General features: G+C 39.3%; 1 protein-coding gene across 2 annotated transcripts in view; it reads left to right on the forward strand.

Moving 5' to 3' along the window:
- WT1 (WT1 transcription factor) overlaps positions 1–22,333 on the forward strand; it is a 78,661-nt gene that overhangs the window by 40,299 nt on the left and 16,029 nt on the right. For both annotated transcript variants that reach the window (XM_061610542.1, XM_061610543.1), the window contains 3 exons: positions 10,240–10,342; positions 11,060–11,210; positions 18,887–18,976. In XM_061610542.1, coding sequence (XP_061466526.1) covers positions 10,240–10,342; positions 11,060–11,210; positions 18,887–18,976 — 344 coding nt within the window. The remainder of the gene's footprint in view (positions 1–10,239; positions 10,343–11,059; positions 11,211–18,886; positions 18,977–22,333) is intronic.

Genomic DNA, 22,333 nt, shown 5'->3' on the forward strand with positions numbered 1-22,333 from the left:
GGTCCTAGTCCAACATTCTAACCATTACATTTACACAATTACAGATGCTCATTTTAAATATGCTTTAATTTAAAAATATATTAACAAGTTGCCCAAATGTGTCTTGTCTTCTTTTTACTCTTGTGCCTTGTGTGTGTTAGGCAGAAATTATTATGAATTCAAAGTGCATTTGGATGAAGTTGAACTTAACTAGTTTGTTCCTTTTTAAAATGAACTTTCCAAGCACTGCTGGTTGCTAACACAATCTTCATCTTATTCAGAAGTAAGTAAAACTCCACTGTGTTCTGTGGGGCTTACTCATGAGAGCAAGCTTATCACTAAAGCCTTTTGTAGTGTCTTCTAAATGTGAGTTTCCAGCAACTCACTCACTTTATTTCAGTTTGTTTTTAAACAGGATCGGGAGAGCCTTACTGAATGAGCAGAGATCTAGGTTTCTGTTCACTACTAAGGAGGTACTACTTAACTGTATGCACACTCATGAGAGTGAGCATAGGATTAAAGCTCTATTGGGCATTTGGTATTATTAAAACTGCAGTTTTTAAGTGTCCACTGTTTCTTTGCAAGGGAGGATAGGGAAAGAACCAGGAGGCCACACAACTTTTCTTGTATCTCAGAAGCTACCCCTTCTGAATCAGGTTTAGTTTAGTTAGGTGCTATTTGTAAAACTGCAATGCTTAAGAGTTCACAGTATGTTTGCAAGGCAGGAGAATGGCGGGGGGACATAACTTGGCTGTGACCTCATTGGCCATGCCAATAGCAGTCCTACCAAGTCTAGTGGGTACTTGCCGCTACTGGTAAAATGGTAATGAACTGAAGCCAACCATTCCAGTGGTACCTTTGATGTTTGGCAGGTAACTTATAGGAGAGGAAAAATGGAAATGATTCCCAATTTCACAACAATCCATCACATAACATGGTTTTGATTTTTTAAAATTAAAATACCTTCTGACTTTTTTGAGATCATTTCTGACTTTTCTCCTTCACTGCCTGCAATTTCCTCTTTAGATACTATGTTTTGTCTCCTCTAGAGAAAATATCCTGCAAAATGAAGAAACAAACTTTGTCTGAGATCCAAGTAATTAAAGCAAGGAAGAGGTTATTCTTTAGGGATCTTAGTGACGGTGATGGAGGAAACATCCTAGCTTAAACAGAAATATTGAAAGTAGAATGAAGAAAATAAATGGTCTTCTGTGCATCTATAAGTGCAGACATTTAGCAGTGATGTAGTGACCTAGGCTGTTTAGGAGAAAAACAAAGAGAAGATGAAATCAAGATGAACGATCTATGGTAAAGTCAATTTAAATGTTTTGGTGTAGGCCAAGATTGCAGAATCTGTGGAAAATCAGAGCTAGACATAGCCTCATCGTTGGTAATATGAGCCAAAATAGTTATCTGTCTTCTCTGGCTGAGAGAGTTACAATACACAGCGCCTTCAGTTTCAGTTGCCATGAACATAAGCTACTCTTCTTAAGATTTACATCTTTAAAATACATGAGCTGTTCATAAGGGATTCCCAGGAGTTTAGTGTTTTAGATATTTTCCTCCTCCTTGAACTATTTAATGAATATTGGCATCCTTCTTTGCACTAAAATGTGTAGCTTCTTTATTTTTCTTCAGAGATGATAGCTTTTACTAGCTTTCCTCTTCCTCTATGATTCAATTAAGATTTCCTTCACATACTAAACTGAAACAAATGTTTGAAAAAGCTTTCCAAAACTTAGAAATAAAAATTATAAAGTACCTTCACTGATCCAGCTAGGAGGCATGTGTGTATGAAAGGAGGCTTCAGAATGCATATGCCTAACAGTGCACACCAACGGATGTTGTGCACACGTTTCCTTTCCATATCTAGCTTCTGGAGCCCCAGCCCTTTTCAGAAAATTAGTGGCAGTGCTCTTCAGTTCTTTGCACTAAAATGTGTAGCTTCTTTATTTTTCTTCAGAGATGATAGCTTTTACTAGCTTTCCTCTTCCTCTATGATTCAATTAAGATTTCCTTCACATACTAAACTGAAACAAATGTTTGAAAAAGCTTTCCAAAACTTAGAAATGAAAAATTATAAAGTACCTTCACTGATCCAGCTAGGAGGCATGTGTGTATGAAAGGAGGCTTCAGAATGCATATGCCTAACAGTGCACACCAACGGATGTTGTGCACACGTTTCCTTTCCATATCTAGCTTCTGGAGCCCCAGCCCTTTTCAGAAAATTAGTGGCAGTGCTCTTCAGTTCTTCAAAGGGGTAGATGGGGCTGGATTTTTGACCCTGACTTGTCAAACTCTTGGTTAATATGAATGATGATTTTCTGAAAGAGCTACATTGTTGCTCTGTGTGCACCAATAACTGGAATGGAACCCTTGGCTTTTGAACAGCTCTCTTTATACCAGGGGTCACCAACCTTTTGGGGTCAGTGGCCCCATTTGGAATTCTGAGAAAGTCCTGTGGGTGCTAGTCACAAAATAGCTGCCATGTTGGTGTGACATAAAATGGCTGCTGTGGAGGCATGGTCACATCTAAGGCGGTAAACACACTAGTTGCAAGAACAAAGCATTTCCATCAGCCACACATGGGGGGAATGGGTTGATCTGCTGATGAGTTGCGAAATCTTTTTGAAGCTGAATTTTTACAAAAATGCACTCAAGCTGCTTCCGCCAGGTTTTACAGTAAAAAGGGGGGGGCGGTTTGACTAGTGTCATGTTCTCCCTTTTTCAGAAGAGACAGGTGGAGACACACTGAAACCGCAGAACAGTAAGTATGTTTCTACTCCAAAAGAGCAGGAAAAGGAGACAGGATGAAAAAAATGGTGCAGGCATGCCCCTCACATCAGCTGCCCCATTAATGGGGAAAAGACACCTATATCATTCACCACCACATTCACTCAGAGAGACAACCTCTTTCAATTCTTGGTTCAAAACAGATGCAATGATGGGTTTCCAGTGCTGGCATTCAGTGAAGTGTGGACATGTTTAAGGGGACCTGCGCAGTGTAGGAGAGGCTCAGCCACTCTGAACAAGAACTGAGCAAGAAGAGTAAACTGTCTCTCATGCATTGTGGTATTTTGAAGGAATAAACAATTTGGGACCAGGTTGCCTGCTAACTGTGCTCCTTAGATGGGTCACTGCTGAGAGTACTGCATGCCCCAGAAGTTTGCTTACTTTGAGTTAGAAACTGGGCTTTTAGTGTTGCAGCTCCAGCTCTTTGGAATCAGTTACCACCTGGAATTAGACAGGCACCCAGTGTCTTGATGTTTAGGCACCTACTGAAGATATTTTTGTTTAAGAAAACATTTATGAAAGATTAATTGTACATCCGTAGGAATGGTTCTATTGTTGTTGGAGTTTGTAGAAATTGTTTTCATTGTTTTTACTGAGATTTACAGGCACGCTGGTGTCTATGGGTGCTGAATTGGTGACATCCTGCTTTACACTAAAATAATAGCCAGTTCACACATTCTGCTGTGAGTTATGAACAACTGAGTAAACATTAAGCACACATCAAGTGATGTATATATGGCGTTCTGTAAAATGAGGACATACATAAGAACATAATAAGAATAGCCTGCTGGAACAGGCCAATGGCCCCCATCTAGTCCGCATCCTGTTCTCACAGTGGCCAATCAGTTGCCCATGGGAAACCCACAAGCAGGACCTGAGTGCAAAGTGCACTCTCCCCTCCTGTGGTTTCCAGTAACTGGTATTTGGAAACATACTGCCTCCACCTATGGACGCAGAGCATAGCCATCATGGCTAGTAGCCATTGTTAGCCCTTTTCTCCATGAAATGTACACCAATGATGCTATATAAATGACAAATATAATTCATGCATGTGGCCCTAAATTTAAATGGCAATTAAACCAAATAATTCAGTTTGTGTTTGACAAAAATGCATTTATTTATTTTTTATTAAGTGCATAATATTATTTTAGGCACTACGTAATTTAAAAATAAGCCCTTGCCAATGACTGTGGGTTGTACTCAACTAAGTCCTACTCAGAGCAGACCCACTGAAATGAATGTTCCTAAGTTAGTCATGTCTATTAACTTCAATAGATCTACGCTGAGCAGGAGTAGCATTGAATAAATGTAAATGTACTGCCTTCAAGTCAATTCCGACTTAGGGCAACCCTATGAATAGGGTTTTCATGAGGCTGAGAGGCAGTGACGGGCCTAAGGCCACCCAGCGAGCTTCATGGCTATGTGGGGATTCGAACCCTGGTCTCCCAGATTGCAGTCTAAAACCTTAACCACTACACCACACTGGCTCTCTAAGCATTGAATACCACCCTTATAATCTAGTAACTGGAAAACTTTCTCCACAATCATTAGGAGTAATCCATAGTAGAAGTAATATTAAAGAGCTATAGAAATAATCTGTTATTCTCAGGGAAATTAATATTTTCTTTCTTTTTCATAATTTCTCTGCTAAATCTGTCAGTTTAACCAAACTCTCCTTTATGCTATACACAAAAACAAAAGCTAGACTATCCTGCTCTATAAACAAACTTACATTTCTGTTATTGAAATTTTGTGTTTTTACAAATGCTATGGGAAGAGCCTAGCAGGGTCCCTATGTCTCCAGCATCCTATGGGACTATCAACATGAAAGGGGAGTGTGTTAGCCACTGAGAAGAGTCTTCTAACATGATTCCTTGTCCTTTCCTGATGATTGGAACCAACTGGGCATTCTCACCTTCCTATCGCATCATAATCTATCATGGCTCCTGAAAAACTGGTCCTTTTTAAAAAAACAAAAACAAACCTTTTTTGGATTCAAGCCAAAGTGGATAGATGCAGTCTAGTTAAATACCATTGATCTGACTACATTTCTGTCATCTATTACTTTTTTCATAATTATGGTGGTTCCATTTGCAATTTTTTATTTTTCAAATTGGTGCCGTCCCAAGATGACAAGCATATTAGAAGAATTTCCAGAACATTGACTCCCAGCAAATGTCAAGTACCTGCCATAATAACATTTTCTAGGAGCAGCCTGGTGATTTTCCCAAGCCTAATTGGAGTTGAGGTTTGAATCCAAATTCAGTGCCCAAAAGTAAAGACTGCAGTAAACAATGGCTTGGATCTTGAGATGCATGACAAGAACTTCACTCACTTAACAGGGCCTTCCCACCTCCTATTCCTCACTATGGTGTTCTGTGTCCCCCCAAAAAGTGACTAATAAGATTGCGGGGAGGCACTTTGCAGTGAGTTGGGATGGGATATTGGGGGCTGCAAAGGAGGTGGAATTGGAAGAAATGGGGGACTCCTTGCATGAGCAGAAATGTGTTCTGCTTGCACAAGAGCACCTTCAGATCTAAACCAGTAAATGCAATCTAGCAGAGTTAAGCATGTAAGTTCATTGACAGCAATGGGCTTTAGAATACCTAACCCAGATCTGGACTGAGGTCAAAAACTGTAGCACCTACCTTGACCAATGAGAATGCCTCAACAAATTCTTACTATTTTTTTAAAAAAAATTGCAAATGATTTACATAATGTTTCTGCTACTATAAATCAGAAGGTTGCCGTAGAAAGTAGTGGTGAACATTTTTCACATTTCACAACATTTATGACAATTTCACAACATTTATGACAATTTCACAACATTTATGACAATTTCACAACATTTATGATGACAATTGCTTTAAAGAACGTGTCATATTAAACTTCATTTCATTTTTTTTTCTAAATTAAAGTGGAGCATTTCCTGTGCTTCACATTTTTGGTTGTTTCTGCATACTAAAATCCCAATTTCTTCCTTGAAATGCTATTAAGTTATAGCTTAATGTGGTGTCTGTTCTGTGTAATCCCCCCCCTTCCCGCCCAATCTTTAAGAACATTCAGGGCGATTGTGATGAATCACTCAGTGTTTGTATTTTATGCTGATGTTTGCTAATTTATCTCTGTGTTACCTAGAAAAAGCTTAGTACATCTTTAGTAACTTTGGGCTATAGTTTATCAATCTTATGAACAATGCCAGTGTAACAAAATAAAGGTGGTGGAAGAAAGCAATTGAAGGTTTCATATTCTTCAGATTTAAATGTAATCTTTTTATGAGATTTTTTTTAAAAAAATTGATATAATTCTTCTGACCTGCTCTGTTTTTCATCACACATTTTATTATGTAAGACATAAATTTTACTAGTGTTGTATATACTATACACTATTAGGATTAGTCATTTAAAAAGATCTTCTGTCCAAGTATTAAAGATTTCCTGGCCTTCTAGGTAGATAAATAGTGCTTGCCTAACATTTTTCAAGTATCTATTTTTGTTTCTCTGTTGTGTATGCATCTTTTTCTAGCACTTGAAATAATGTGTCCAAGTTCTTTGAATTGTGAATTGCATTTTATACTCCTTTAGCCTTTGTAGCCTAGTGTAGTATAATCTGTGCTATAGGTAGACCCACTGAAATAAATAGACTTGTTTGTTATGTCAATTGATTTCAGTGGGTATAACTTTGAATAGGACTTAGTTGGCCACAAGCTATTTATATTGTCACTATTTCAAAGGTAATTTTTTGTCTTGACTTGTTTTTTGATTTAATAATTATATATAGTATTTTAAATCATGTCTTGCTTGTAAGACACTCAGGAAATATTTACTGAACGGCAGCTATATAAGTTGTTGTTTTCTCAAGCACAACCTGCAGACTTCCATTAGCTTGCATGAAAGCATGTGGATGTTCTTGTACTTAGGAAAGATGGGGAAATTCTCATGGATAGATAAATAGATCTTTCGTTATTCTAAAAGACTGGCTAGTGAACATAACATCTACAATTTCTTAATTGCTCTATAGATTAGAAATTGTATTCATTCCTGTTTCTGTCCTCCACATTGTTTGTGTCCCCAATGGGACATTATAATAGGATGTGATCTTCAGAGAGGGTCCCTTTGATTATTCTGGGGTGGGGAACCTCAGATCTGGGGACTGAATGTGACCTTCCAGCCTTTGGGATTCTATACAGGCCACATACCCCCTCACTGGCCCTGTTCTGCACCCTCCATTAGTTATTTTACCTGGCTGGAATATGGCTGCTTTCACACATGGGGCTGATAGCATTAGATTAACAGATTAAAAAGGTAGTGCTTCTGTCCCGATTTCTAAAATCCCTTTCACACTGCAGTACCTGTTGCATTAAGGAACAGCAGCTTTTTCACACGGCTTGTTTTCGTCCCTCACCCATGCACACTGTTCCTCACTGTGTAGGAGGTCTAAGATCTCTTCCCGTCGCCATGAAAGCCCTCTCCCTTTAGGATCTGACTTTTTAAATTGTTTTAGTTGTATCAAGACGGGTATGTGTGGGAAATGCTGCTGCTATCTGCACCGATGCTGGAATACCGGTACAACGTTCATCAGGCAAAAAACAGAACAAAAACCCGCACGACTAAAGGGTGGGAACGCACTGCATGCTGGGATGCCTGTCACATGAGCAGCTGCAGCTAGCAATAAACTCCTGCAATCTTCAGGGTTCCCAGCCTTGCTAACAGATTATTTCTGGTATCATTTATCACGGAAATTAGTGCTAAACTTCTGCTACATTCCACGAGAATTCTGGAGCTAGCTTGTGCGTTGTGTGAAAGATCAAATATAATGCGCAAATTACCAGGTAAGAAATCATCAGAATAACGGAATAAAGTGCAGTGTGAAAGCAGCCTATGTCCCTCAACTGTGATACTATCTCTTGCTTTCCTGGATGGAGGATAGAGAGTGTGTGTTGGGCCACACCCACCATTGGTATGTGGCCCCTGGAAGATTGCCTAGGAGACATTATGGCCCTCAGGCTGAAAAAGGTTTCTCACCCCTGGATTATACAGTATTTGAGAGGGTCTGCATGTATATGTCCTCGCCTACCCCATTAGAATCAGGTTTGGAATCACTGACGTACTTTTCTCTGTTACGTTTAATGTGAAATTTAACACTAGAGTGGTTCATAGATCAGCTTACAGGTGGTAGCACAGGCCTCTGGAACATTGTATGAATTTTACTCAGCATGGCTACTCAAACGAATACATTGTCTGAGCAACTTGACACATCCCCTGAGACCACTTAAGTCGGCTCAGGGCAGGCTCACTACTTGCATGGGAATTTCCCTCGGATCAGGACTGGCCAAGCAAGGGGCGCTCTGTCGCATGGGTGAAGCAGCGGCCTCAGTCTGTTTGTACCTGCACAGTCCCTGGTGTGTTCTTGGCGATGGGGGAGGGCACATCAGCCAGTTCTTCCCCAGTCGCCTCCTTCAGACTTGCCACCTTTGCTTCCTTCCCTGGAGGCAGTGCCAGGGGCGGCTTAGGAGGGTTGGCAGATTCTGGAGGCGCTGTGGATGGAGGTTTGTTAGCCAGCTGTGTCTGGCAGCTTGGGGATGAGTCTGCCATTGACTGAAATCTTCACTGGTTTCAGTCCCCTCCCTTTGCAGACCACTAGAGCTCTCCCTAGTATCCCAGTCCTTCTCCTCTTGCTCACTTTGCCAGGAGTTTCTGTGGAGCCCATATATCAGAACCTAAAGCTCAGGAGGGACATTAAATTAGCACCTGGTACAAAAATCAGCTTGTTTGTTTTTGCTTTTTTTGTCTATAGGTCTTTGATTATGAGTAAAGAAAAACATTAATAGTTCAAAGGTTTACTTATTTGAATGTACAATCCCTTAAAATCAATGATTCTTCCCAAACATGTACTTAAGATGGAAATTTTAGACTGCTTACTGAAAATTTGTTTCTATATTAACACATTCTTTTCCTATGAAATCATAGCTGTTTTTGATCTTTTGTTTTGCCCATAATGAAACCAGTCAGTACGGTGCACAGTTCAATTCCATGTATCATCTTATTGTGAACAATCTGAGGAATACTTTATTTTGGTACATATTGGAACCATTGGTTTTGCCAGCTGGAGGTGTAAGAGAGGTCACAGTTATGTAGAAGACAGTAAAATAACTTCAAAGGTTATCTTTATAACTAGAAATCTGCTTTAGGGCTATAATTATATATCCCATATATACAAGTAGACTTGTATAGAATTTCATTGGACAAGTTACAAACCTTGAAGGTTTATCAGTTACTTAGACTATGAGCAAGTAATCTGGCTACTAGCTAAAGAAGAGTTCTGTGCAACCCAAAAATCTGCTGCCCTACCTTATGAACAAAGTTGGTCCAATAAAACATTAATAGTCTCCATCTCTGTCAGTAATTCCCGTACTATGTGCCATTCATAAGCATTAAAGTAACTGAGGCTGCATTTCTAAAAACATACTTACTGGGGGGAAAGCCCAGTGAACACAGTGGAACTTACTTCTACGTAAACATCCATACAATTGCCGTGCATATATGAAGTCCTCTGCGCAGTTACCTGGAAGTAAGTTGCATTGAACTTTCAGTTAGGAAGCACACTGAGATCAGTGACTGATGCAGAAGCCAAGTGAGTAGGAGCCCATGAGGGCAGGTAATTCTTCACTCTTACACAACGTAGAGGTAAACTTTTTCTGTAGTGGGCCGCCAGTTTGATTCAGAATGAAAGTGTGCCTGAGCTATCAGAAGTTTGGTAAATACAGATTTATGTGTATAGAGAGTTAAATGTTGTGGGATAAACTTTAATGAAGGTCGCCTATTTTTAGCCTTACATTTAAAGTCCTAAATACATCAAGGATAATGGTTAGGTTGACTCCTTGCTGTACCAAGGGGGATTGTTGATTTCCATAGGGTAGCGATTTCCCTGTTTGTTGGTTTTACTAAAGTTAAACTACAGTACATCTTCCAAGCTGATATGGGGGTTAAATAGTTAGGACACTGATTTGTAATCCTATCCTGTGGCTGCACCACTGCTGTTCTTGTAAATGTCATCACTTTCTTAGTCCTATCTGGTTATATCTGAGTCATGAGGTGCTGACAAAAACCCACTGCACTTAATGTGAAATCTGAGGCATTTTGCTCATTCCAAAGATATTAGCAATAGCCAACTTGGCATTTAACTGATAAATAACTTGCACGTATCTACAACATTAACTTTTGCTCCTCTTTGTTTTTCCTCATCAGTACTAATTTTCTTCACTAATCAAAATTCAAAGCACAGCTAGACAAATCTTGTCTTGTCCCTTTGAAACCCATATTTTAAACAGAATCACTAAGTTTTCGTTAAGTTTCACTGGATATTTGGTCTATTCAATTGTTTTAGGATTAAATGAAGAAGGATTGCTAGATATTTGTGAACTGAGTATAATTAATTACCAACATTTGGCCTTTTTTTAATTTTCAGTCATGCAACAGGATATGAAAGTGATAACCATGCTGGCCCTATGTTATATAGCTGTGGGGCCCAATATAGAATACACACCCATGGAGTTTTTAGAGGAATACAAGTGAGTATATTGGGAGAAATGTACAATTTTGAACTGATTACGAGGCTGATGTCAATAACTGCTGTTCTTAAGCTCCATTGTATCAATAATAAATCCCAATGAGAAACCATATGCTCTATGTGTGGAATAGGAATAGAAATTATGTCAGCCAATGAAACAATGAAGAAAAAGAAACAACAAATGTCATTTAATTAATTAATTAATTAATTGCATTTGTATACTGCCCCATAGCCATAGCGCTCTGGGCGGTTAACAACAAGCCAGTTGTATGGTGAGCAAATTATTGAGGGGAGGGACCAAAAGCAGCTGTAGAAAAGTCCAAAACCAAAAAAGATGGCTCTATGCTAAGATCCACAGAAATACTTAATTTGCCTTGATTTTTTAAAAAAAGGCTTTGGACAAGTTTTGTACTACAACTCACCTCATTAGAACTAGCTAAAAGATTTCTCTAAATGGGAAACTGCAAAGTGGCCTTGCACTTTCCCAAATTTTAGCCCTGGCATGTCAGTTGACATGAGGTATCAACTAAAGGCATGTTAATTTATTTTTGTAAAATGGTAATACATTAAAACTTATTTTATGGGAAGAAAAATAGTTAATATATGTTTTGGGTTTAAGATAGCACAGTTGCAGCTGTTCTTGCATGCACTACAATTCTTCCAGTTATGCAATTGTTCATATATTGCATGCAAACTCATATTCTTTATGCCATTATAGGACGTGAGGCGAGTGCCTGGCGTAGCTCCTATGATTGTTAGATCAGCAAGTGATACAAATGAGAAAAGGCCTTTCATGTGTGAATATCCTGGCTGCAATAAAAGATATTTTAAACTGTCTCATCTGCAGATGCATGGCAGAAAGCACACAGGTAAGTATTTTCATTGACTGCAAAATTGTCCCTGGTTAGTACCTTATTCTATATCTTTGTGCCGCTTGTACTAGTAATTGAAGCCTTTCATACTGGATGGCCACTTATGTATCACCAAAAAGGAAAGAAATGGATCACCAAAAATGCAAAAGAGACGAAAATTGACACTGATTTGCATAATTGTTTTCATATGTTAACTTATATGTACACAAATTCATATGCAAATTAAGAAATTATTAACTTAAATATAAATACAATATACACCATCGTGGGAAACACTGTGACTTACTGCTGCCCAGGTGCTAACCACTGATGGGCAACTTCAAGGCCCTCCCTTCACATGTTGTTTTTTTAAAATCTGTAAACCAGACTTGGACTGGACCTTTCAAGTAAAGGACTCCTTCAGATTGTGGGATACATGGACAATCTATGTACATAATCCCTCCGACATGAAATATTGTATGGGCCTTTGGAGCTAACGAGAACAGGATAACCCTTCTCTGGCCATAAGGATGTGGGGTGCTTGTATGTGTGTGTGTGTGGTTGCTTTGCAAAGAAAGCACAACTGGATGACTAGTTTGTCACCAGAGGTGAAGTGGCTTTTTAGGAAAATAATGCTTTTGTACATCATTCTAAATTGTATATGATATGTTTCCAGTGAATGGTGCTTGATAAGATAGATTTAAGTTTTACCAAAAAAAAGCTGGATGGCAATTCTGATTCTTTTTTTAAAAGTGGTCCATAAGATTCCCCTTTCTCATCACCTAGATATTTATAGACAACTGACTCATTACATTTCCTGTACACTGTTCTTTCAGATAGTATTACCAACAGCTGGATTAGAAAACACATAGAACTCTGATACACAAAACTGGAAGTCATATCAGTGTTTATTAATGTTTCAACACAGTTTTTGCTGATGTCTCATACACCCTAGAACTGCTGTTGAATACCTTCCTAGTATTAACAGTCCAATTACTGAAACATATAATAATAAAAGGCATACTGTTGATTTGGAGAATTCTGAAGCTTATAAATACAATGGAAAAAATAAATATAAACAGTACTGTGCATACTGTGCTAAGACTGCAGTGAGCTACAGCCCACCATTAATAGAATCTAGCACCAATGATTCAGGTTTTTGAAGGTTTGGGGGAACTTCGTATATGGTTTGGGAGTCTGTTTGTTTTAACCAGCAAAGACTAATATTTTGTTCTATTCAGAGCTTTCTGAGCAAAACTGAAAGCATGCTTTGAACAAAATAAACAACTATATAAAAGGAACAGGTCTTATAACAATTTTTCTAGTTTTTTTAAATTAAAATTTCATTAATTAAAAAGATTCATTTAAGGACTTTATTTGGAAAGGCATTATGATAATGATGATGATGATGATGATGATGATATTTATTCTGTCCTTCATCCAAAAAACAGCCCAGGGAGGCAAACAAGTGATAAAACAAAACAAAATCTTAAAAATAATTCCAAAAACAATTCCAGTACAGATGTAGACTGGGATAAAGATCTCTACTTAAAGGATTTGGCAAAGGAAGGTCTTCAGTAGGTGTCGAAAAGACAACAGAGATGGCACCTATGTAACATTTAAGGGCAGGGAATTCCAATGGGTAGGTGCTATTCCAAAGTCATGGCCCCTCCTAAAGGGAAGGAGCATGGAGTGTGCAAATTAAGCAACACTAACTCTTCTCCAGAACATCTTCGTATATCGCTGTCACACACCTGATCACCTGGACCACTTTATACTGGGACTAGTGGTTCTGATTACAATTTCTTCCTTGACTTAACCAGGCCAGTTGACTGCCACCAGTCACTGTAGACTACTCTTTCAAGGAAGGGATTGCCTTTCCAAAGTTAGTTTATGAAGGTATTCTCTTGGAGCAAGTTTATTATTCCCATTCTCTTTGAGTGTGTAGCCTTTCTACCTCATACAGTGCCCACAACTCTTCAGACCAGTAATGTTTGTCAGGATCTGTAGATATGTTAGTGAACCTGAAGAACTATAAGAGAGAAGTATCAACACATATATGCAAATATATGTACTTTAAACTTGATGCCATCTTCTCAAATCTGGGTCTACATTAGGATGGCCAAATGGTAGTTTGTATGACAAGCTATACCTGCTGAAATTCCCTTCCCACAACTATGAAAAGTGCAGGAGCCCTGTCCTCTTTTGCATCTGGTCACCCTATGCGGCATTGATGCACGTTGCTGGGCATTTAGAAAAAAAATGTTAGGCTAAAGATCAGCGTTCCTATAATTACACCTTGATTTGTAACATGATGGACAGCCTCTCCTTGGTATGACTGATTTCTGTCTCCTCTCCTTAAAGAAAAACAGTTTTGAAGGTGGAATGTTGCTGTATGACTGTTTGCCAATCAGGGCTGGGACCAACTTTTTTGCAGCTCAGATTTGGGACCAGCCAAGGGGGAGATTAGCTGTGAAGCAGAACCTTTCAGGTGTTTTCCTAATTAATAAAAGCTAAGGGGTCAGGAAAGAAGATTACTGGTGATCAGGATGGTAATGACCTTTAAACTTCATTTTTCTGGGCACTTAGTATGCAGCCTCAACAGGATGGTTTAGGTTTGAAGAGAAAATAAGTGGGAGAGAACAGAGTGGGAGACAACTCCTTGGGGAACATCTGCTATTTCCTGGAATGTATGCATTAAGGGTAATATTGAGGCCAGTTTAAATTTATAGATAGCTGGTGTGTAAAAATATATATCTCAAATGGGGGTTTTCTACATCATAACCACAAAGCACTTTGAAAAATAAACACAGTCATTCTTCCTGTAGATGTTTCATAGCTGGTTTACTGGGTATTCCCCATCCTTTCAGCACTGAGGGTTTTTCCACAAATTTTCATTACTTCCATTTTCAGTGGTAATAGTTTGATATCTGTCTTCACAAGGGTTGCCAGGTTCATGGCCTGAGACTGATCCTGTATCTTTAGGAGAAGAGAAAGTCAGCCAAGTGCAGGTATTCTTGCAACCCTGTAATGGGAAAAAACACAAGGTGGAATTCTCCCTTCCCCCTGCACAACTTTTAAAGATACAGAAGACCTCTTGGTTGCCAGGCCCAGCCTCTAAGAGGTCTTCTGTATCTTTAAAAGTTGTGCAGGGGGAAGAGAGAATTCCACCTTGTGGTTTTTCTCATTACAGTGTTGCAAGAATACCTGCACTTGGCTGACTTTCTCTTCTCCTAAAGATACAGGATCGGTCTCAGGCCATGAACCTGGCAACCCTAGTCTTCACTGTTTTGGAAGTGGATTGGAATAGCCTTGCTGATGTTCATCACATGGAAATTATCACACTATAGGCTGGTGCACAAGCATGAGTGTGCTATTATTCACTAACAGCAAAAAAACCTTTCAGTTTAAGAACGTACCTATAGCCAACAGATATTTCTATCAAACTTTAAAAAGCAGGGAATATTGGGCAGCTGTAGTGAATGCACCAGGGGAGCAGGAGACTTGACCTCCTCTCTGAGATATTGTACTGCCCTACAAATTGGTCAAAATGCAAATACAATTTGGGTTGGTCTTTCATAGTCCAATCAATCCACTTTCTGTGTAGCTTGGAAGAATTTGGTAACATGTGCCTCTGAGCATATAGTGAGTGGTGGCAACACTTGCCATCTCCAAAGATGGAGAATTACATTTTTGTATGTTTGTTGTGTGTTTGCTTCTTTCCTGTGTTATTACTGTTTCTACAGAGAATCTAACCTAGAAAATTATATTTCTCTCATTATTCATCCTAGAAATTTGTGTCAAATTTGTTTTTATTAATTTCAAAACATTTTTATTTGTCAGTATCATATGACAGTGGAGACAGGCTTTTGTGTTTCAAACTGGAGGTTGTGTTCTATTTCTATTTCGGGTGCATTCACAGTTGAATGAAACTGTAGTTTGATGTAAAATCAGACTAATTACAATATGTTGCTTCTTATGCAATGAATCCAGCTGTTGGAAAAAACAAACTTGGCCTGCCCAAGATACAAATGTTCAACCTGCTATGCTTAAACCACTCCACTTAACGAAGAGTGGACATGGTCAATTAAAAACATAGAGCATGCCTAGAAATTTGCTAGAATATATTTCACCTTCCACAGTTTAATCGTGTGCAAACTGAGGCACTCCTCATGTCCATTGGAGACTATTCTGCAGAATACTTAGTGCCATTATTCCACAATTGTTTTTGGAAGTTTTTTTTAGTGTAAATTATGCAAAGTGTTACTGTACTTCACATATTCACGGAAACAGAAGCAAAAGAAAATGATATACTGTGGGAAACATCACTAAAATTGCAAAGTAAACCCAACATTTAAACTGATTATCTAACTATATCAGCGGTCTTCATATTGTTGCTTCCTCCCTGCTAAAACAAGATCAGCACAGCACGTCATTTTTCTGTTATTTGGGCTGAATGTAGGTGTTGCCACCACTCACCATGTGCTCAGAGGCACATGTTACCAAATTTTTCCAAGCTACACAGTAAGTGGACTGGGCTGTGAAAGACCAATCCAAATTGTGTTTGCATTTTGACAACTTTGTAGGGCAGTCCAATATCTCAGAGAGGAGGTCAGGTCTCCTGCTCCCCTGGTGCATTCACTATAGCTGCCCAATTTCCCTGCTTTTTAATGTGATAGAAATACCTGTTGCCTATAGATACGTTCTTAAACCGTAAGGGTTTTTTTTGCCTTTGAGTGAATTTCTCTGCTTCTTAATCCAGGAGGTAAGAAATGGGATGCTGTGCAAGTTTGCTGAGAATGGATCAATCATTTGCATGCTTATTGAGTTCAATGGGATTTACTTTCCTGCAGTTATAGTTAGGATAGGTGAAACTCACCATGGGGGAGTGGGAAGGAAAGGAGAAGGAAGGGCATGGGTAGGGGAGGAGGAGAGAGGGGAGGAGGAGAGAGGGGAGGAAGAAAGGCAGAGGGGAGGTGGAAGACGGGAGCAAGCGGAAGGGGGAGGTGAGGAGAAGGGCAGTTTTGATCATATGCATGCTTATTGAGTTCAGTGGTATTTACAACTGTGCAATCATGCTTTAGAATAGATGAAACTGATCACGGGGGAGGAAAAGAGGGTGGGCTGGGGTGGGCAGGGGAGGAGAAGGAAGGAAGAGGGACGGAGAAGAGAGAGGGGGAAGGAGAGGAAAGAGGGGGAGGGAAAGGCAGGTCTGATCATTTGCATGCTTATTGAGTTCAATAGGATTTACTCCTATGTAATCATGACCATGGGGGGAGGAGGAGAAAGGGGGAGGGGAGAGAGAAGGAGGAAGGGAGAGGAGAGGGGAAGGGAAGGAGGGGAGGAGATTGGAAGGGGGGCAGCAGGGGCAAAGGAAGAGGCAAGAAGGAGGGGATAGGAGAGGGAAGGGAGTGCAAGTTTAATCATTTGCATGCTTTTTGAGTTCAGTGGGATCTACTCCTGTACAATCATGCATTCAAAGGTGAAACTGAACTGGGGGAGGGGCAGGGTGGGTAGAGGAGAGGGAAGGGGGAGACAAGGGGAGGAAGGGTAGGGGCAGGGAGGAAGGGGATGGGGAGAGAAGGGGAAGGGGGAGGGAAGGAGTTTTCTGACTGTTAAACTACTGTGGCCACTGAAGCTCTAGAGCTCAGAATCAGTTTCAAGGCATAGCCATTCCTGTGGGAGACCCTGTTGTCAAATTTGAAAGCAACCATTTTAAACACATGTGGCAAATATAACTTTTTGCATAAATAAATTAAACTGAATGGACATAGAAATAACCCTTTTGGGGTTTTAAGAGCCAGTAAACTCCTTTGGGTGACTTCCATAGGAAGTCATAAAGATTTTCTTACAGATACTCAACAGTAACATTTAGATTTTGATCTCATTTTACTCAGTGTAAATTTGAATGAGCCGTTAGTAAGGTTGACATCAGTTGCCATATGGAAAAGACATAACGATGTCTCAAAGTTGTTCCTTTATAGCATGTTAGCAAAATAACATCTCAACTAAGAATTTATTCAGTGTTCATCATATCCGACTGAATGCAGAAGAGCATGCCACTATGTTGGGTTCATAGCTAAGTGGTTAGAGCATATGCTTTGCACGCACAAGGTTCCAGGTCCAATCTCTGGCATCCCTAGAAGATGGAAGGGCTTCAGAAGAGCCTAGCCTGAGACTCATTGTCACTCAGGGAATTCTAAACTGGGCTCATTGTACCCATGGTCTGACTCAGTATAAGGCAGGTTCTAATGAACATCTGAATTGGCCAGTATACTATTGTTTTTGCCAAGATAGTATTTGTTGGTTTTGCTGAAAAGTGGTGATGCATCACAACTATGAGCACATGATATTTCTGTCTCAAACTTGGTAATTGGTGCGAAACAGCTTGTGGCAGAAGGAGGTATGTGTAGCCACTTGGAAGCCACTTCTATTAGCAAGCCTCCTTAGTAGACATATGTTTCACATACACACGTTTTGAATTAGGATTTTTAGACATTTGCAATAGTGCTTCTTGGCAGTTTTATCCAGTACTTACTCAGGTCTTACAAATGAGGATATTGTATATTGCAAGTGTGCGCATGTGCACACACACACACACACACACACACACAGAGAGAATCAATATATACACATTTAACATTTCAATGAGGAATAGCTCAGCAACAATAGACATCTACTATGGCAACGGGAATAGCTCAATAAAAATACGCATTTCCTTGGTTTGAGGAAATCAGCTAAATAGTTCTAACCACAACTAAACTAACACACATACAGCATACACACACACAAAGGAGAAAGCACACAAGGCATAAAAGACTGCCACCATTCTGGATGTTTATATGGCCTCTAGAGAATGCCTTATTAAAATATTATTTGAATCAAATCTTGATATTATCTGGGATTCAAACCTAATAACATGGGTCCAGCAGTGACTTGGGTAGGCAGTGATTGAATACTCCCAATTTAGACACAGAATGCTATTAAGATGTAACAAGAGGTATGGTCCAGTGCAGCCATTCCATGAATGAAAGCAGTCCTATTCATTGGATGGGCTATGAATCAATGGAGGCTCCTGCTCACTGTGATTGCCCTTTCCCTACAGCCTCTGGTGCCAGTTCCCACCCTCATTCTCCAAGCAGACTTTCAGGGGGTGCAAAGGGCTACTGCAGTAAGAAAGGTGAACTGTAAGTGGAACTTCACTCATGGTTCTCTTGGATCCAGCCCCCTTAGTTCTTTAAGGACACTAGAACTTGCATGTAAAAAGAAGAAAAGATTGAAAAAGGGCAAACCGCATAAATGGTAGCAAAATATTAGGCAGTAAACTTTATTTTCCTAATTGTAACATGAATTGTATCATGAGGTTTATTTTGTCTTAAGTACCCGGATAGGGTAACTGCTGCATATATCAGTCACCCTATCTGTGCATTACTAGCAAAATTAACACTTTAGCCACATTTCATGTGTGATTGTATAAGTATACACTTTTTCCTATACAGAGATTGTCTTTGAAAGATGTTTTATATAAAGCACCGCTACTAAGCACTTATATTAACTTCCCCAAATGTATTCCCCAGCTTTAACTGTTCCCTTGTATATATGAGTAAAAATTGTTTTAGCATGTTAGCATGGGCTTTCATGTAATTCCTTCCAATTTCATTTACCTCTTTCAAATAAAACTTGTTCTCCCTAAGGTGAAAAACCATACCAGTGTGACTTTAAGGACTGTGAACGAAGATTCTCTCGTTCAGATCAACTCAAACGACACCAAAGACGACATACAGGTTTGTTGCATGCCTTGGTTTTTGAAATGTGTAGCAGTTTGCAGTTTCCATTACCTGGAGTGTGAAAGATGAAATTCTAACCACCCCTCTCCCAGAAATTCAGAATTATGGGCTTATATGTCATCAAGTGTTTAGATATATTCGCAATTAAACTTGAAAAAGCAGTATTGAACATACACTGTGTTTGTTTTTTCTGTCTCATAAAAATTGCAGCATGGTTAATAGCAGTTACCTCTCATTTGGGGGGAAGCAAAGAGATTTGTGATTTGCCATGTATAGCCAGATGCAGGACTGTGTAATTGTTTTAAGAGTAGCCAGCGCAAAGAACAAGTATGTTGTCCCTTCATACAGGTTGTTCATCATTATTCATGATGAATAATCCTGTAGTCTGAAACAAAGGTGAGAGTGCTTTCTCCCTGTCTTCTAGAAATAATGACCTTGGGGGAAAAATAACTCACTACTGATTATACTCTTAGTTGTTTAATATAGAAGCTGCTGAGTTACTATGCTTATGCAAAAAAGAATGGTCGAACTGTTCAGCAATCAAATCTCACTAAGTGGAAACACATTATGATGCGCCTGTTTACAGGTGTAGTTTATATTATATGATCAACGCAAACATGATCCACAATTATTATGGTGTCTTTATTCTGGAATTGTGTAAAACCTCTCATCTGTGTCTCAACATTCCAAATAAAGTAGCAGATAATATTTTGTTTTCTGGGTTTTCTGGGAACCTTTTTCAGCCTGTGAGTCATATTCCCTCATAGGCATTTGGAAGGTCACATTTGGCCCCTGGGCCTGAGGCTCCCGATGCCTTTGGGAATTAGGTATTAACATATCTACCCATCCCTTCTTAACAAATGCCATGGCACCTCATTTGCATGGTAATCACCAAAATTTATGATTGGAAAAGAAATATCATAGAGATCATATAGAGATGTAAAATTTCCGGAAATGTTGAAGCCGTGGAAAAAACTGGTTTTTTCCATGTTTCCCCCCAGAAAAAAATGGAAATTTTCAGAAAAATTGAAAAATGCAATATTAGCACTTTTTACATATTGAAAGTCACTTTGTTACTTCAGGAACGTTGAATGTAATTATGTACAAGTTGGTTTAGCATAAAATTATCACATTTGGTGTATTAAAAGTACATTTTATTCAAACAGTTATTACAAATTGAATTTACTTTTTTAAATTTTTACTTTTTTTTGTAACAAATGGATCTACAAGACCCTGAACTGTAAGGAACCTCTTTCATTTTGCCGGTTTATGAGGAGCAGGCAAAAAACAAATTTAAAAAACCCAGAAGAAACCATCAACATTAATAACAAAGAAAATTATTTATGTCTCCGCTAGTCCTCCACAGTGTCAAGCAGACATAAAGCATTCATTCCCATAAAAAGAACTGAGAAAAAAGGGAGGACCAAGATTCAATGAAACATTTTATTCATCACGCTAAAATAAAACATTCCATAATCCATTTTTTCATTTTTTTCATTTTTCCAATTTTTTGGAAAAAAACAAAAAAGGCTTTGGAAAAAATGGAAAAAATGTTTTTTCCCAAAATTTTTCCAGTTTTTTTCTGGGCCTTCACATCTCTAAGATCATATATAACTTGAATATTACAAGTGAAAGAGCGAAAGTTGATCCCAGTTAGGCTTCAATCCAATACACACTTCCCTGGGAGTAAGTCCCATTAAACCCGGTGGAGCTTACTTCTGAGTAGACATGTATTGGATTGCAGTCTTAGTCACACTTGGAATAGACCCAATGACACCAATGGGACTTAATTTAGTCACGACTAATTTAAGTTCCACTGATTTCAATGGGTGCATGAATAAGTCTGGATCTAGCCTATAGAGCTCTGCTTTGCATCTACATCAGCAAAGGTTGTAAGTAGTTTTTTAAAAAATAAAATATTCAAATCCATTGCAATGTTTTACTGAAATGGACCAGATGAGGGCCAATAAACTGAAACCATCAATAGCACCATCAATGGGTAGTTCTTGGGTCTGGGAAACAGATGTTATCATGCTCTGGATGGAGTTGAACTCTCCCTGAAAAAGTAGGTACCCACTTTGGGGATACTCCTTGCTCCAGCATTGTCACTTGAGGTCCAGGTGGCCTCAGTGGCCCAGAGTACCTTTTACCAGCTATGGCAGTTCCTGGACAAGGATAGCCTAGCCTCAGTGATCCATCCTCTGATAACCTCCCAGCTGGATGATTGTCATGCATTATATATGTGGCAGTCCTTAAAACAACATGGAAGCTTTAGTTAGTGAGGGACTTGGCTGCTAGAATTTTGACAGGTACAGCCATACCAATTAATATTAGACCTATTTGTAAATATCTACATTGGTTGCCTACTTCCTCCAGAACCCAATTTAAGGTGGCGGTGCTTACTTTAAAGCATCAGTTGGAACATGGCTCCATGTCAGTGAGGCAGTGGAATCCACTCCTTGTTTTAGTCTGAACTTTTAAGGAGCTGTCTAAGATGCTGAAACCTAACAGCTGCTTGAAAGTTTGGACTAAACCCTGGAGTGGATTCCACTACCCCACTGGCATGAAGCCACCAGCAGCCACTGAGTGGGAACCTCTGTCCTGGCATAATTAGGCCCAACAGGCCTTCCAATTTGGCCCACACGTCCTTTGTCAAATCACATTCACCTGGCATCCGGGAGGTGGTTAGGTGAGAGAGATTATGCTTGCTGGCTGGGGGGGGGGGGTTGCACTTGGTTTAACATGCAAAGATCTGAGTAGTGGCCTCTGCCTTCCTCCCCACCTCCCTTACCAGCGGAGAGACCACCATTGCTATCTTATGGATAAAAAGAATCATTCTGCTACCTCTGTATGTGTGTGTTTATTTTTAATGTTGTTTTAGGCTACTTAGATGTGCATCAGCCAAGGCCAGCACCTTGTAGGCATTTTTTAAAAGAAGTGACTGAAATGTAATTGTAGTGATTAATTTTGGGGAAAAGTAAAGTAATCAGTTACTTTCAGAGCAGTTGTAATTGTAATGGTAATTACTACTTTTGGGCCATGTAATTGTAACTGTAATTTATTACTTTTTAAAAGTAATCTTCCAAGCTCTGCTCCTTCATAAAAAGACAAGGCAGAGTGAACCACCAAGTGGTAATGGCTGTAAATGATCTGTAAATGAACTGGAGCCAGTTACTCTAACGAAGCTAAGCTGAAGCCAGCTTCTCACTCTTTCTCATCTTATCAGTTAGAAAAGGTGAGAGGACTCCTTCCATTCTCTCTCCTCCCCTTCCTAGTGAGTAAACATGCATAGGATCAGTCCAGAAGCCTGAATTTTTTTCCCTCTCTTTTTAAGATCTGGTAGAGGTGATGTTA

Source organism: Rhineura floridana, chromosome 2, assembly GCF_030035675.1.
Source record: "Rhineura floridana isolate rRhiFlo1 chromosome 2, rRhiFlo1.hap2, whole genome shotgun sequence".
Lineage (NCBI taxonomy): Eukaryota > Metazoa > Chordata > Lepidosauria > Squamata > Rhineuridae > Rhineura > Rhineura floridana.